Source organism: Echiichthys vipera (assembly GCF_963691815.1).
Source record: "Echiichthys vipera genome assembly, chromosome: 13".
NCBI classification, from domain to species: Eukaryota; Metazoa; Chordata; class Actinopteri; order Perciformes; family Trachinidae; genus Echiichthys; species Echiichthys vipera.
This window is the reverse complement of record NC_139838.1, coordinates 25,852,212-25,869,832: the sequence shown is the minus strand read 5'-3', so window position 1 is coordinate 25,869,832 and position 17,621 is coordinate 25,852,212. Positions and strand designations below refer to the sequence as shown.

The 17,621-nt window shown below is 44.9% G+C and overlaps 1 protein-coding gene across 2 annotated transcripts in view; it reads left to right on the top strand.

Moving 5' to 3' along the window:
- pvrl2l (PVR cell adhesion molecule related 2 like) overlaps positions 1–6,019 on the top strand; it is a gene marked incomplete at its 3' end in the record, with an annotated part of 333,771 nt that extends 327,752 nt beyond the window's left edge. For both annotated transcript variants that reach the window (XM_083925546.1, XM_083925545.1), the window contains exon 10: positions 829–6,019. In XM_083925546.1, the coding sequence (XP_083781672.1) occupies positions 829–1,020 (192 nt within the window). The remainder of the gene's footprint in view (positions 1–828) is intronic.
- Between the last annotated feature and the right edge of the window lie 11,602 nt (positions 6,020–17,621).

Genomic DNA, 17,621 nt, shown 5'->3' with positions numbered 1-17,621 from the left:
GCTTTAACTTGAAGTGGAAACTTTTTAACTCTTCTATAGGGATTGCGTTCTGGGCAGGGCACAAACAAACGGCACAACAGAGACTGTTGATTTTCACCGTTTCTGATATGAACTAAAGTAAGAAGTAGATTGAGTCAGGCTGTAATGCGCTGCTGTTGACCTAGCGAAAAGCAATAAAGACTTAACCTCCGTGTTATTATTTTATTACCTTCATAAGTACAGGTGCAGCTCAAGCGCTGTCCTCTTCTTTTGTGCCTTAAAGCGAGTCTTCGTTGCCCCGGGAGATCGTACCCGATGGCTGACAGAACACAACAGAACAGTATAATGAAAGCGAGGCTTAGTATAGTGTCTAGACCACAAGCATTGTTCACTTACACATCTCACACAACAGATACACTCTCATTTTAGTCTATTGAGATGTCTGCACCTGCTCAGCTGCGTCAGTTTATTGACGATATATGTGTGAACACAAGGTCGATGGCCAATAAAAAGGCATCGTTTTGCAACCTGGGCGGAGCGGAGTGTGCTGCGGCTAGAGCCAGAGAGCAGCACACTCTGCTCCGGTTTAATCCCACACAGGAGCTGCAGTGCTCCTGTCACCTGCACTGTACGTATACTGACAATTGCACTGTCATGGTCTGCCCTGCTGCTTTAAACAGCATTGAAATTTGCGGACCTGTCAGATCTGGTATAGCGACTAAAGCAAAATCTTGTCTACTGCCACTTTAATATTTCGTTATTACACCTGTCATGTAAGGTTATCTTCTATGATTGGATGTTATCTTCATTTGATTTGTGTTCCCCATGAACATGTTTGACATCTTGCAGAACCTGGATGACGAGGGCCCCGGAGCCCCCAACGGCGGCGCCCCCCCAGTCCTGGATGACTCGGCCAAATACGACAAAATCAACGAGCTCGATGGTCATCACGGCAACGACTTGGATTCATCCAACCACGAGCCGCCCGCTGCCAACATCTCACGCGGCGAGAGCTTCGTATCTCCCGCCATGTATGTGTAGCCGTGGAAACCACAACCACACCGCAACATGGGGGCATACGGGCAAGTTCCAGGTCACCTAAATTAGCATGAGAAGCGAAGGCGAGCACACTTGTTTCCACACTAGAAATATCTCCTATTGTACATGAAGCTTTTCAGAAATGTAAAGTTTTAATGATGACGTTCTGCATCCAAGTTTATTTTTCTTTACCGGGCACTTTTAAGGGTGTTATGAGTCAAAATGTTCCCCCGTGAAAGATGGTTCTCAGCAGCCACGTGTGACTGCTGACAAAAAGGATAACAAGCTTTTCTTTATTCATTTTTCTTAACTCGTGCAAGTGTCATGCATAGTTTACATCATCCCATTTCAGATAACTGGTCGCTACATAAAAACTAAAATAAAGTCCAACGTACGAACTTTTCAGAGCGATTTAAGACGCACACACACATTGGTTCGTGATATCTGAACAGCCAGGGAGGCATTCACACAATCATGTGTGTGTTGCATTTGATGAGGTGAGCTTTAACAATGAGTTAATTACATGGTTGAAAGGTGTTGCAGTGTAAGTGAACTGGAACACTCCTCAGCTAATAAACACGCCGCGCTCTGCCTGTGTGATGCCTGTAAATCTTAATTTCAGCCAAAACAAACATTGAGACGACAACATTTCAAGTGGATTCAATAGGAAATGGTGTATGCAACATTTTGCACCATGACCCCACATTGCAAAATGATTGTTTTTATGTGAAGTCCTGGGCTCTTGTGTGGATTTGAACATCTTTTCTCCTCCAAGTGCACTGGAGAGCAAAATTAGAGAACAAATGATTAATACTTGTGTTATTCTGAAATAGTGTTATTTGTCATTGTTCAGGATCCACCGCAGCAGATATTCTATGAAATCCTGAACAATAAAAAATAACTATTTCAGAATAAATCAAGTATTAATCTTTTGTTCTCTAATTCTGACCTTCAGTGTATAATGCCAGGCTCCTGCTGCAGCCCTGTACTACAAAGAGAAAGCTTTATCTTTGAAATCCTTTTAAAGTACCCTCCTTCCACGGTTGGTCGGGTTTGAATGACATACGAGCTGAAATGTGTCCCAGGAAGTCCAAAGCCTGATCCTTTGGCTCTCCACGTAGCTTCAATTAATCTCTCAAAATGACAGAAAGTATTTTAATTATGTCTTAACTACGACAATAACTCTAAAAACAGCCTCCCCCACTGCCCGGGCTGCAGTCCAATAAGGAAAGATTCCACTTTATTATGTTGTCAAAAGGCCTCGTCCGTCCCTGGACACCGGGCTGCTCGTTAGCGCTAACGAAGAGGAAGTGACATCGTTTTGGGTCCCCGTAACCTGGCAACATTACATGATTAGGATGCCATGATTCATAATTGCAAGAGTTGTTAAGGCTGTGTGTGTCTGGGAAGATCAAACTGGGTTTACAGCAAAGCACACATACCACAGAGTTCTTACATGCGCGCACACACACACACACACGAACACACACGCACACACACACACACCAATGTATTCAGTCCTCCAGTAAATCCCACTAATAAGGCTAAGAAAACATTAAAAGGAATGTATTTTATGTGTTTATGAGTGTGAAAATGCTCGGCATGTATCAGAAAATACTGCCATTACAGCCATTTTACCTGATTAAAATGGCCACACACTCTGATATATGCAGAGCATCTTACCAATGTAGAAACTGTGCATTTTGCATTTTAGACGATTGTCCACTTTAAAGCAAAAAAAAAAGCAACAACAAAAAAAAAAGGTGAGCAACAACTTTGCCTGGCTGAACGGAAAAATGGGACTTCATAGATGTCAGACGGTACCAAATGATGAACAAACAATGTAAATAGTATTGATAATATTGATGAATAATATATTGTTGGTGAAATGTGTGCACATAAAAAATAAACAAGTGTAGGTGTTACCAGTGCCTCTGTACAGGGGGTGGAAGTTTGTTAAGTGTCAAATTGAGCGATTTGAAAAAAAAAATGTATATTCCTATTTTACTTCTCATGGGTACATTGAGGTTGTCACTTAATACTAAAATGTTTTATTTGAATATATAAAAAAAAGAACAATGAAATGTGGATTTTACTCCTTGTTCATATTACTCTGCATGGCATGATCGGTGGCTTGTTCGAAAACACTTTCCCAAGGCTGTTTGCGGAATAATCTTGTCCATTTGTAAAATCATTTTTTTTGAATGTCAAAACAAAGTGAGCTGGTTTTTTTTAATCTCTGTCTTGATGCATGTCACACTCACGCACACCACGAGCACAAGTTCAGTTTTACGTTGAGAGAGGAGCGGGAGTTCTTGTTGTTCTGTCGCACGACGGCTCGGTTTTCGTCTTGAGCGCTGATCCTTAAATGCAGTCGGCATGGAGTCGTCATCTCCAACGGCCGCATAGCACAATACACACGGAGAGGCAACCTTTCCTCTCCTTATCTAGTCTCGAGCTCAAGCTGGAGACCTTGAGGCACACAAATCTTCCTGGGGTTTTATGTTGACAGTCAGACGATAGCCTGTAGCTAACCGCACCTGTTAAAATCACCCACAGAAGCCTGTTGTTAGGTGGCGGGTACACTGCAGATTTGTAAAGGGTTTGTATAAAAGTTGACACGGCCGACAGACAGAGAGTTTAACAGGAGGAGAGACGCATAAATGGAGACATCAAACCCGATTCACGAGATAGTGGGATAAAAGGAAGGACACGTTGGAGGGGGGGAATGAAAACGTCTATATTTCTTGTCACAGCTTAGACGTTCTGCGAGGTCGGCATAAATTGCAATATTTACGACGAACGACAATCATCTGTTAACATTCAATCGTCACTATCTTGGACGGAGAGGATCTTTTTGCGTGTTCGTATATTTCTAGTTATTATGGAAGTACCACTTTCTGCTGCATGCTCACTGAAATAAGACCTTCCTTACCCAATATAAGGCCGTTCAACGCGTTCTCATCAAAAGGTTCAGATGATTCCTTACGAACAGTACGGTGAAACAGCGTCCGGAAGTGGACGACGTCGCTAACACTGCTGTTACATGACCCGTTAACGTTCAGGCATCAGAACGCATTGGTTAGGATTAGAAAAAAGGCCTCGTGGCGGGGGACTTCCAGGACCCAAACACAGCCGGGACATAAACGACGTGTCACTGAAACAAAGGACTTTCACCCAAGTCAACAGTGACATTGTTTAAACCAGGGGTGTCAAAGTGATCCAGTAAAGGGCCGTGTGGCTGCAGGTTTTCATTCCAACCAATCAAAAACACACCTGGTCCAACAAATCAACTGTGTGAAGTCAGTTCAGGTGATGGAGTAAGTCGAGTCAGGTGTGTTCTTGCTTGGTTGGAATGAAAACCTGCAGCCACACGGCCCTTTACTGGATCACTTTGACACCCATGGTTTAAATGAACCAACGTCTCCGTGCGTGACTCGTTTTAAGCCGATCCATGATCTTTTTTTTCACCCTGGCCGGGTTTTTTTTGTCGCCTAAACTTAAATAAGCGCAACAGTTGCAGTGTTGTGGTCTTTCAAACTGCCACTGTGCAGCCATTTCACAGTCATTAGCAGTCGTCTTATTCTGTCGTTTAGGTATAAGGACGTGTAGTAAACACTGCTACACGTTATTTCAGTAATCGTAACGTAACTGAGGTATGGGGGTTGAAAACGGTTGGTTAGTTTAGCTGCATTTTTTGGTTCCCATCTACATTGTTCACTAAATGATGAATCGTCAGGACAGTCGCAGGATGAACTTCTAGATAATGGTGTAAATGTTCCTTTTGTACGTCTGCTTTATGTGTCTGATGTTCAGTTTGATTAAAGGGAGGGTCTGCATGCTGCATGGACCAATAAGACAAAAGCTATGTCCCAGTTTTGGAAAGAGAGTCGGACCACCATGACGTGTGCGCGGCTTTTTGATTGGCTTCTATGGTGCAGTGTCAGACAATCAAGCATGATGCATTTTATAGCCCCGCCACAGAACAGAAACTGTCATAAAGGGGAATTAAATGAGGGTTTGCTCTTTTGTCTGTGAATTAATTTCCTAAAATGAATGGGCTTTTTTTTGTGGATTAATGTGTTTAATGTGTTTGCCAGCGGGGCTGTTGTTGATAGATTGAGCAAAAAGAAAAAGACAATCATTGGGACACATTATATCAGAGACCAATGACTCAGCAAGCGTTCAGTCTTGAGTTTCAGCTCTGCCGTCTCATTTGGGGGGGGGGGGGGGGGTCGTTCAGTCTTACCCAGAGCCTTACATTCGATAGAGTTCCTTTATCCTGACATATCTCGAATTAGAATCTCGACGTCGCCAGGAAGCTGCCAACTAAAACGGAAATTGCAAAGAAATATCAGCTACGAGTCAGTTAACAGTCGGCGTTCGCTCAAAAGAATGAGTCAACAGTTGTACGAGGGTGATTCGGGAGGAATCTAGATGGATTAGCTGCTACCCGAAGGCCCCGGGATCCACCCCCAGAGCTGCAACGTTGCATTTTTGGCCAAGGTGCTTTGCTCCGTCGCCGTGCACCCCCCTCGTTACGGGTTCGATGCCAGAAACACAAGCTGTGAATGTCCTCAATGTTCGCTGTTCGGTCTGAATCTGGTCCTCTCCCTCATTTGTCCCCATTGTTTCTTTCTCCCCCCTCTCCGTTCTCCTTCTCTCTCTCTCTCTCTCTCATCCATTGTCATCACAGCTTTTCATCACAGAGCCAGACGTGCCTTCTTTATGTTATTTTTAGCTTTTCAATTCTCACACTCCTTGTCTGACAGCAGGACGGATGATGAAAGGGGGAAACATACAAACATATGACGGGTTTGACATCAGTGATGGCAATGCTAAAACACACACACACACACACAAACACACTGGAGATGTAATCACGTTGTGAGTGTTTATTGATTTTTATTTTTGTATTATTTCGTTTATCACAGATCAGTTATCATTTTGTATGCTTTTGGGAAACCTATTGTACATGTTTTACAGATCATTGTCTTGTCAAATAAAATGTAAACCAAAAGGACGGGAGGTCTCGTGGTTATTTTCCCTGTCAGCTTCCCCGGGTTAAGAGTGAACCTGAAGAACCTGCAGCGTCCCGGAGACCTGGTGAGTCAAACATCTTCCTAATATCTTCAGGTGACGAGAAGAGTTGGTCTGGTGGGGTCTTACCTCACCTGTTGCGGTCCATTTTTGCCTTTGCTGTGGTTCAAAAGACGATATATCCATATCCATCATTTTGAACTAGAGCTCCTGCAGATTAAGTCCATACCTGATATATTATGATCCGCTATACAGTAGTTAGATGACGATACGGGATTAATAAATCCCTATTTTTGGTATCTTCCCTTGCTTTCTTGACTGTAAGAGTCAGAGGAAAACTGTGGGGTGACTCAGTGGAGGAGTGGGTCGTCCTCTATTCGTGAGATTGGTGGTTCGATCCCCACCTCCCCTGGTCTACATGTAGAAGTGTCCTTTCGGCAGGACACTGAACCCTGAATTGCTCCCCGTGCTGCGCATGGGTGTGTGAATGTGGTGTGAATGGTTACATTAGATGGTCTGTAGATGTCCACTGCCATCAGTGTGAATGTCTGTGTGAACGGGTGAATGTGAAAAGGCCTTGAGTAGTCAGAAGACTAGGAAGGAGCTATATAAGTACAAGTCCATTTACCATTTACCATCCAAGAGAATGAGTGAGGAGAGCTGTACTCTACTGAGTACTAAAAAAAAGAAAAAACACCCTGTGCTTGTGGTTGTAAAGTAGTAAAATCCAGGTGGAAGCAAACTAGTCTGGAAGTCAAACTGGCCGACTATAGAAGAGGGGAAGCTGGGTGATCCCTGGGGCACGACTGGGTGGAAAGAGGACGATCTGAGGAAGCACCAGTGTGGGTTGAAACCTTTCAGGGTTCTCCTTTTGGATTTTTAAGGCTTTAAATGCCCTAGAGCTGTACAGGCATTTTAACAACCTCCGTGACATGGTGCAAGTGCGCTTCCTTTTTCCATAAAGATAAAAACCTGTTGTCCCTCAGTCAACGAGTCTAGGTTTCTTTTCTCACCTTCTTGTAGATTCGGCCCGGTTCTGCTCAGCCACTAAGCTAAAGACAGTCCAAGGGTCAGGGCAGAAGCCAGTCTTATTATCTGTGGTTGGTTTTATCTTAAATCTGGAGGGTACCGTCCATCTTTTATCACAGCACAGAGCTGTAATGGCCAGTCCTATGTGGCACATGTTGACTGAAATGTAGATAAGCTGAGTTTTTAAACTGGTGAATGCTTCAACAAGTGTTTCCTCAAGCTTGATGAGGTTAAAAAATGGATGTAAGGTTAGTACGATTGTATCCACATGTATAATTTAGCCAAATCAATACACCTACACCATGAACATACAAAAGGTCCTCATCCTCACCCGCTCAAAAACTCCAGTCGTGGTCAACAGCGCTCAGGTTCAATGCTTGAACCTGCACCTCAGCCTAAAGAGGGTCTTCTCTACGTCTGCAGACCCGAATGTGAATGTTTAAACGGTCTAGTGTGGTTAAGAGGTACAGTAAGTTTGGTCGGCTCTGGGTGAAGTGCTCAAGAGAATGAGCATTTTTAACATTTTTATCTTCTGAATTATCAGTAAGAGGAGCTCATTTTGAGACCATTGAATGCGCTGCGGCAGCATCAAGATTAAGATTACTTTGACAAAGTTTCTGTTAAAAATCTATGGGATGCTCTTCTGGCTTGTCTGACTTTTTCCATGGAGAATGGCGCCCGATAAAGCTGTAGAAACTGTAATATTTAAGATTCCCGTTCTGTGGTAGGTGTGCACTTTATTTTAGATTATATACTGTAGCTTCTACTCTTTGGCTGCGGCCTGTCAGATCAGATCAGACGAGACACGCTCATTGTCAGCGAGCATTTGTTCAGTTTTGTGGCTAATTAACCGTATCACTAAGTTCATCCTGGTCCCTGCTGGGCTCTGCTTTTGACAAAGATATTAAGTGAGCGAGGAGAGGGGCGGGCATCAGGAGAGGTTTGATTCAAGTCAGACTAAGGCACGGACTGTCATGTGATGGACGATCATATTAAATGTTGAACCGCATGGATGATGAAACCGCAGGGCCACCGCTGCTGTGGAGAGGCTGCACATTACCTGATTTATGTTCTCTACCCCATTACATCAAGGATGTCAAAGCTGAAATCTCAGGTGGTCAGGATTGATTTTTGACAAACCTTTGAGGGATGATTTGTCCTCATCTTGAGAAATTAGGCTCACTGTTCTGCTGCAGAGCTCAGTTTAAAGGCGAGGTTCCAGCTGAGATGGAGGGAAGAAGATGAAACTTGGGACCCTCCATAACAAGGATAAATTTCAACTTCAGTCCTGTCATCATTACATCCCTGAAGTGCCTCAGCTGACACCTGTAGCACACACTCTCTTAAAAACCTGATTATATTCGGGTTAAGGCAACACTCTGGTTCCTCAAACACCATGTAAACACCGTACCCTGGTTAAATCAGAGTTTTTATTCCCTGGTTAGCGGACCTAGAGGACTCCTTCAGTACCTGGATACGTATTCATGCATGTAACCAGCTTAACCGGAGCATTATCGTGTTTTGCGTCTGCGCATACTCCGTAGGTTCTTACTCCCTCTCCGCACTGCACGGCCGTGTCTTTTGACCCGGAAAGTAGAATAAACCAGGAACCAACGGCGCCAAAAACAACGTGAAAAAACAACAATTATAGAGCATTACCTTTAAACCAAGGGAGGACTTCGCCACAGCAAGTAACATCATTACCAAGAAGACCCGTTTCTGTTGTAATTCTGTCCAAAAGTCAGCCATATTACCCCAGCTTGGGATTTTGACAAATGTGAACCGGGAAAAAAGCCTGATTCCGATCAGCTACATGTTGGAGCGCCACCTACTGTACCGGAGGTCGAGTTACTCCGTCACTTTCCAATTCAACCCACTTTCATGTATACCTGGGGGACTTGGGGAACCAGGGAAAGGCCATTTTCGGGTTACTGATGTGCATGTTAACGCACTGACTGAATGTGAGGGAGTCAACGTGAAGCCGGGATGTGACAATCTTAAGGAGTGAATCCCAACAAGTCGACAAACTGTGGGTCACTGGAGTCCTGTAGAAAACAATGGGAGGGATGAGGGTTAGAGCTGCGATCGGACCCTAAAAATCAAGCCCAATCCAAACTGACCTGAGCCTGAATCATGGCAGCAGTTTTAGGCCTAAGGTTGATTTAAAAAAACAACCCAATCCAAATAATATCACACAACGTTATAGCCCGTATTATTAGAAGAATTCCTTTATTCGTCCCGCAATGGGGAAATTCAATTTTCACTCTATTTTTTTTAATTTTACACACGGACAGGCCTGAAATTTACACACATGCACAAACAGGACCTATATACATGCAACCAATGGAGAGATGTTAGAGCGAGGGGGCTGCCAGTGACCAGCGCCCCGAGCAGTTGGGGGTTCGGTGCCTTGCTCAACAGCACCTCAGCAGTGCCCAGGAGATGGACTGGCATCTCTCCAGCCACCAGTCCACGCTCCATTCATGATCCACACAGGGACTCGAACCAGCAACCCTCCGGTTCCCAGCCAAGTCACCTACGGACTGACTTGGCTGGGAACCGGAGAATTCATGATGTTACACAGATTTTAAGGTCTCAGGCTGTTGTCTCTCATTTTTCATACATGTAACAACAAAAAGTACTGGGGAGTAATTTGTGTGTTTACGTATTTAAGTAGAAGACAAAGTATAAAACAGTGAATCTCCGCTTAAGGAGGCAGGTTGGGGTGGTGGATGGGTCTCAAAACCGGGCGAGCGGGGTTCGTTTCCCGTTGCTGAGTCAAACCACAACCACTTTTCTAATCCTTCGTTCCTGCGCAAAGAACTTTGGAAAGTTACCCACTTCAGTTTTAATGAGATTTACTGTCTTGTGGATCTATGCACATCAAATGCATTGCGTCACCACGAGCCCGCAATTACTCACTGTAATGAAACCACTTAGTCCTCCCGAAGCCATGAGTGAGAAGTAGATTTAAGAAATATAAAGTGTAGGAAGAGGAACTATAGCTGAGATGAAATGAGATAGAGGAAGGGGGAAGGGTTTGTGATTGAGCACGGAGACGTGAGAAAGGGAAAGAAAAGAAATTGCCAGATAGAGGGATTAGTGTAAATAGGTAGAGAGGTAGACCCGGACAGATTAAGAGAGTGAGATAGACTGAGGGAGAGTGGACTGAATCAATGAGCGAGTCGATAGTGAGTGGGAGAGATGTGATGGGAGAGAAAAATGGTCAGGAGTTGGCGGAGGGAAAATGCCCCCTGTTGTGTCGGAGCCCCCATTGAGAAAAATGGCCCCAGAGAAAATGAGAATCCATGGCACTCCATAAGAGATTTGAAGAAACCCTGTTTTATTCGGGCTTATCATCTAGAACAGGTACAGATTTGAGACGATTTGGTGACAGCTATCCTCCCGGGGATCCACGGGAAAAATAATCAGCTAATAGATGTTTGGTGTTTGATTCACGCACAATAAATCTTTAATCTCAGTAGGAGATTAATTATTGTTGTTGGGATGATCGACAGCCAGCCGGAGAGACACAGGACGGATGGACGAAACGTAATGAGAGCGGCGAAGCAGGAAGCCCGAGGTTATTACAGTTGACAGCTGATAAAGAAAGAGGAACGTTGTTGTTGTTTTTTTAAATAACAAAATGTAAGTGCGAACTGATTTTGAAGTCTGAGGTAAAAACTAATTGTGGAGAAGATCCATCCCTGAAAAATGTCACATCGCGGTGAGAAGTGTCCTGTCTTGGGTTTTTTGTCTTGTGAAATTCATGTTTTATTTTGAAAAGTAACCCTCCTCTTGTTTCAGGTCACTTGCCCTACCTCTTGTGTCACCGGTCTGGCGTCTCCCCTGATCCCTGATTGTTTCCACCTGTGTCATCCCTCCTCATGTGTATATCCGGCTGTTAAGTCGTGACGTAACGCCCTTTCAAAATATGATTCCCGGGTCCAAGCCTTTTATTTCTACAACGCCGCAGTGCCATGTTCCCCGTTGTTTGAACAGATCTGAGTTTTTAAAAAACAACGTAATTGTCATTTTACCTTTTTCTCATCATTTAAAAAGGTGTTTAACAGACGAAAGAGGTGATGTAATGGTTCACATGTTTGACCTTTGTGTCTGTTTTGTTTCAACGGAGCATTTGGACCCAGAAATCTTATTTTGAAAGGGTGTTACGTCAGACTTAACAGCCGGATAGTTTTCCCCTGTCTGCGTTGCCAGAGTATTTTGTGCGTCTCGTCGAGTACCTCCAGCCTTCTTCACAGCCTTGTTCACAGTCTTGATCATTGTCCAGTTAAGTATTGCCAAGTTTTGTTTTCTGTCTAGTGTGCCTCTGAAGAAGAGTGATTTTTGTTAATAATATTTTTGATCGGGCTACATGGTGGTGTAGTGGTTAGCACTGTCGCCTCACAGCAAGAACGTTGCAGGTTCGGATTCCGGCCTGGGCCCTTCTGTGTGGAGTTTGCATGTTCTCCCCGTGTCTGCGTGGGTTTTCTCCGGGTTCTCCGGTTTCCTCCCACAGTCCAAAGACGTGCAGGTGTTAGGTTAATTGATGACTCTAAAATAGCCCGTAGGTGTGAATGGTTGTCTGTCTCTGTTCGTCTCTATGTGCCCTGTGATGAACTGGCGTCCTGTCCAGGGTGTACCCCACCTCACGCCCGATGTCCGCTGGGATACGCTCCAGCACCCCCCCGACCCCGGGATAAGCGGTTGAAGATGAATGAATGAATGAATGATATTTTTGATCAGTCTTTTGGTTCTAGTTAGGTAATTTTATAGCTTTCGTCCCTCCCTTCGTTTGGAGCGCTTTTCTTTCCTTTAAACTTTGTACCCAGTGAGAGTAGCTTCATTTTTATAGCCCACAAGCTATCCCGTTCGATTCATTTTCATAGATTAAGATTTTGAGATTAGAGTAGTTCTTCTTTCCTCCTTTGGGAGCGTCCTTTGTTCTTCGGTGTTGTCTGTCATCCTGTGTCTAGTCTTCCGCGTTTTGGGATTTTCATAGTCTGTTGTTAATCATTCTGTCTGAAGAGACGCTACGCAGAAAATAAAACCTGTCATTACTGCCGCCTATCTGCATCTGAGTCCTCTCTTTCTGCCAAGCCTGACAAAAAAGACCTTTTATCCAGTGGAGCACTCAAACCCACAGTTTTTACCAGTGCTTGACATTTCAGAAGATTATGGAAATGTTTCTAAAAGGCTTACCAGATTAATCGGAAAAAGAAAAACCAAGGCCTACCTCTGTAGGAATCTGTCAAAGCTCAGAACAAGTGAAAAATGATCCGACTTTCTGCAGATTAGGGAGAGTATTCACAAAGATTTTATTTTACCACCAGATGGTCTCCTAAATAACACTTAAACCCTCTTCACAAAGCTGCCGAGATCAAGTTTTACTGAGAAACTGGAAGAAGTTTGGAGCTAAGAGAAAGGGCAGGTTGACCCTGTTGTTCTGGATGAGTGGCTGAAGAAGAAGAAGAAGACGAAGACGTACAAGAAGAATTCCTTTCACCTCTTTCACCTCTCCAGCCACCAGTCCGCGCTCCATTCATGGTCCACACCCGGACTCCAACCAGCGACCCTCCGGTTCCCAGCCACGTCACCTATGGACTGAGTAAAGTTTGGAGCTAAGGGAAAGGGCAGGTTGATCCTGTTGTTATGGGTGAGTGGCTGTTTTGGGTCTCTGTCAGTGGATTAGCTTAGAAGAAGAAGAAGAAGAAGAAGAAGAAGAAGAAGGCGACAACGAGGACGAGGAGGAAGAAGAAGAATTCCTTTATTTGTCCCACAATGGGGAAATTCAGTTTCACTCTATTATTATTTTCATGTCACACACACACACACACACACACACACACACACACACACACAGGCCCGAAATACACACACATGCACAAACAGGACCTATATACAGGCAATTAATGGAGAGATGTCAGAGTGAGGGGGCTGCCAGTGACTGGCGCCCCCGAGCAGTTGGGGGTTCGGTGTCTTGCTCAACAGTACCTCCAGGCAGTGCCCAGGAGATGAACTGGCACCTCTCCAGCCACCAGTCCACGCTCCATTCAGCGACCCTCCGGTTCCCAGCCAAGTCACCTATGGACTGAGTAAAGTTCGATAAGGAAGACTCTCTTTACTCTCTTTCACTCACTGACTCTCTCCCGCTCTCTGGCTCCCTGAGTCTCCCTCGTTTGGTTGCTGCCAAAACTTTAAATCTCTTCTCCTCTCTTCTACTGTCGGCTGTCATATCAGTATCCATCCAGCGCCCAGTGTTGCTCCACAGCCACATCATCCATTTCCAAAACATTTATCTTTCCACTAAGGTAGATAAGCACTTAAAGTTCTTTCATTTTGTTATTCACAAAACTGCCGAAACCAACTTTTACTGAGGAGCTGGGAGGAGTCTGAAGCTAAGAGGAAGGGCAGGTCGACCCTGTTGCTATGGGTGATGTCATGTTTCATCCAACTGTGATTGGCTGTTTCTCCGTCAGTGAGTTCGTGATAGAGATGCTGTAGGAGGTCTGCTGCTTTTAGCCAAATAAAGAGTTTAAAATCAAATGACTGAACATTAAAACAAAAGGATTATAAGCTACTGACAGTCAGGTAAATGTGCAGCTAATTATCACCCTCTACGTCTCTGGCAGCTCATTAACAATTAGCAGTTATCCGTGCAAGAAGCCTGGTAATTATCGGCGGTTACCACGGCTGATTTCAGAGGATAACTGCACGAGCCAAAGAAGAAGTGTGCAAAAAGATATGCCTGGAGATAAATGCAGCCACTATCATTAAAGGTTTCTAAAATGTTATGATTACAAGGTGGGTTGCTGGCAGCAGCCACTTCAGGATTGTTTGTGATTTGTTTTTGAGACTTAGGAGTCTCTCGACTACTTCTTCTAACTTTGCACTAAATACTCTTAGTTACTCCTCAGTCAGAAAGTCGTGAGCTACTTTTAGCCTCAAGATGTTTTGTGAATGCAGAACCCAGATCTTCAGACAACTCCAGGGAGACTCCGGGGGGGTATTCTTAGACTAATTGTGTGGTGGTTAGCACTGTCTCTTCACAGCGACAGGGTTCCAGGTTCGTATCCCGGCCTGGGCCCTTCTGTGTGGAGTTTGCATGTTCTCCCCGTGTCTGCGTGGGTTTTCTCCGGGTTCTCCAGTTTCCTCCCACAGTCCAAAGACGTGCAGGTGTTCGGTTCATTGATGACTCTAAATCACCCGTAGATGTGAATGGTTGTCTGTCTCTGTTCGTCTCTATGTGTCCTGCGATAGACTGGCGTCCTGTCCAGGGTGGACCCCGCCTCACGCCCGATGTCAGCTGGGATCGGCTCCAGCCCCCCGCAACCCCGACAGGGTCAAGCAGTTGAAGATGAATGAATGAATGAATGAATAATTGTATCATCACTACCCCCCTTAATATACTACATCACGATGGGGTCAAACACACTTTCCAATTCACTTTATTGTGCCCCATGTAATTATGTTTTATTCTTCACTCTTAATAAATCTCTCCTGATTAAAATACGGTAGTAGGTCGCCATATCCAGATAAAGATGTTAAAATTGAACAGACAACTTGAACTTTCTAACAGACATCAGCTAAGTTCAGTCAACAGCAGCAAATCCCAGTCACTCATGGTGTCCCCCAGGGCTCGGTACTTGTTCCTCTACTCTACTCGATTACATCCTCCACCAACATTTCACTGCTGCACCGACGACACTTAGCTCTACTTCTCCACCAAGACCATCTCTGCACATTTCCACCTCAGCACTTACGCCACTGACATTAAAACGTGGATGCTACACAATTTTTATAAACTAAACTCCAATAAATTGGAAATCCTCATCATCGGCCCAAACTCCCTCTCCCACTGCACCCAGGATTTCTCCCTCAACGTTGATGCTTCCATCTCCACCCCCTCCCCTCACATCCACAACCTAGGCATCATCCATCATCACCAGATGTTACCAAAACAGCCTTCGACCACCTCAGAAAACACTGCTTGTCTCCACCCCTCTGTGTCATTCTCAGCCGCCGAAACTCCTGTCCACACATTCATCTCATCCCCACGGGATTACTGTAACTCCGTCCCATATGGCTCATCAAACAATATCCTTAATAAGCTTCAAGATGTTCAGAACTCTGCTGCCAGTATGCCACTTTGACCGCTTTAAGCAAACCCTGGTTCGTTTCCAAGGATAGTCCGGTTGATTTTTGGGTGGTGTGAAAGCTAAAAACTCGGACCAAGCTCGGCGAGGTGCAGACCAAACAAGTGAACTTTGGCCTGCCTGAAAACGTGGGTCTTGGGTCGCTTTTGGGTTTGCATGCTATGTATTTTCTGGGCAGTGGCGTGCTCTACTCACACATGGTTGTACAGAGCTGTGTAGATAACAGTAAGTCAAAGTATTGACTGTTCTTCTTTTGCACTCGAGTGTAAGTAAGCATACCCTCATCTTAAAGCCTGGTATGCCTTCTGTATGAGTCTGAAAGATATTTCAATCAAGTTCTGTCAACACAGGCTTCATAACCTATTAGAAATGCTATCAGCTGAGACGTTTGCACTTGCTGACTGACATTTTCTCTCTATTAACACCGACGAGAGGAATGAGAAAGAAAATGCTGCAGTCAGAACAACAGACGCTCCTCAGCAGTGATGCTATCGCCGCAGGCTGCAGCGCAGAAGTCCCTGGGCAGAGGACGGCACAGTCTTTATCTGAAAGTTTCAAAGTTCCCCTTTAAGCAGTCTCTTTCTCCCTTTACATCTCCTTGTCGGGATTTAATGGGTAAAATCGATGATGGATCGTGGACTCCGCCGTGATTTGTGAGTTTTGTCTCTTTCGTTTGGGGGGAAAGCAGTCGGTCCCAGTGGTTTGTGCAGTGAATCTCCATTTCAAACGCAGCACGTCTGACACACTGACGTCTCAGGTGTGAAGCTTACATTTGTTTGAATGTCACTGAATTACAGCTGTCTAGATATAGAGCTACCTCTGCGTGTGTGTGTGTGTGTATATGCGTCGAGCGTGCGCCGAGCGTGCACCGAGCGTGCGCCGAGCGTGCGCCGAGCGTGCGCCGAGCGTGCGTCGAGCGTGCGCCGAGCGTGCGCCGAGCGTGCGTCGAGCGTGCGTCGAGCGTGCGCCGAGCGTGCGCCGAGCGTGCGCCGAGCGTGCATCGAGCGTGCATCGAGCGTGCATCGAGCGTGCATCGAGCGAACGTCTGGCGTGGGCATGGGTGTGTGTTTGGGTGGGCGTGTGCGTGTGCGTGTGCGTGTGTGCGTGTGCGTGTGCGTGTGCGTGTGCGTGTGTGTGTGTGTGTGTGTGTGTGCGTGTGCGTGTGTAAAATAAAGCTGCACAAACTCACATTTAATTCAGACCTCCCAAACAAAGAAGACAGAGAATGTCTGTTAAACATTTTAATCCTGTTGTAAATTATAATTTAATTCAGAGGGTGCCAAGGTGTGTGTGTGTGTGTGTGTGTGTGTGTGTGTGTGTGTGTGTGTGTGTGTGTGTGGTAATCACAGACCAGGAGGCTGCTTTTCCTTTTCTCTCAGACAAATCCAGATAGATTAGTTCTGTCTGTCTCTGCAGGAACAACATGTGAAATCGTTCCGCGCAGAAACCTTTCAGAATCCATAACACACACACACACACACACACACACACACACAGTAATACACACTCACAAAAACCACCATGTTAACATTCAGATGCTCACATAAAAATCCTTTATTTTCAGAAGCTCACAAATGCTCCCCTACAACACACTTGTTTAGCAGCATTTACTCACACACAAGTACACTTAAACACACACGCGTCTACCCACACATGGAGCAGTCACGCATGCACAGCAAAGCACACTTGTTCACAATGCGGAAACCATCATGCACATACAAACACCCACACACACACACACACACACATACACGCACGCACCCACACATCACTCTTTAAGTATCACAGACTTGATAAACACTTTTTTCTCTTCTACAGGAGCAATCTGAGTAAAGAAAGGAGTGACACGCTGTCAGGCACCATAATGGACCAACACAACATTATTGACCGTGTACGTCCTCATATGTCTCTCTCTGTCTGTGTGTGTGTGTGTGATTGCCAGTCAATCCTCTCAGCAGCCATCTGTGGTAACACTGCCCCCCTGTGTCCAAGTCAGAGAAGTGCAGTTGAAGCAGTCGCTGCCCCGAGGCGATTCATCTACTGTAGCTGTGCTGTCAAATCAGATTTGTTTAAAGTTCATATTACACTGAAGTGTCATCATGTACAAACAGCGGGAGCAATCAAGAAAACAAAAACAGATATTAAGAAGAATTATCATAAATCATTCAGCGGGAAATTAAATACAGCATCAAAACTGTCAACAGCAGTAAGATGCAACGTGTCTCTGCTCGCAAATTACAATAAATGAGCATCAAAAACTATTGGTGCATCTCTCGGTCAGTGAAATGTAGACTATAGTGGGACTTTGAGTTGAATGTCAGACCTCATATCTTCCGTTGTTCTGTCTGGATTATCAAGTCCGAGTCCAAGACCTGATCC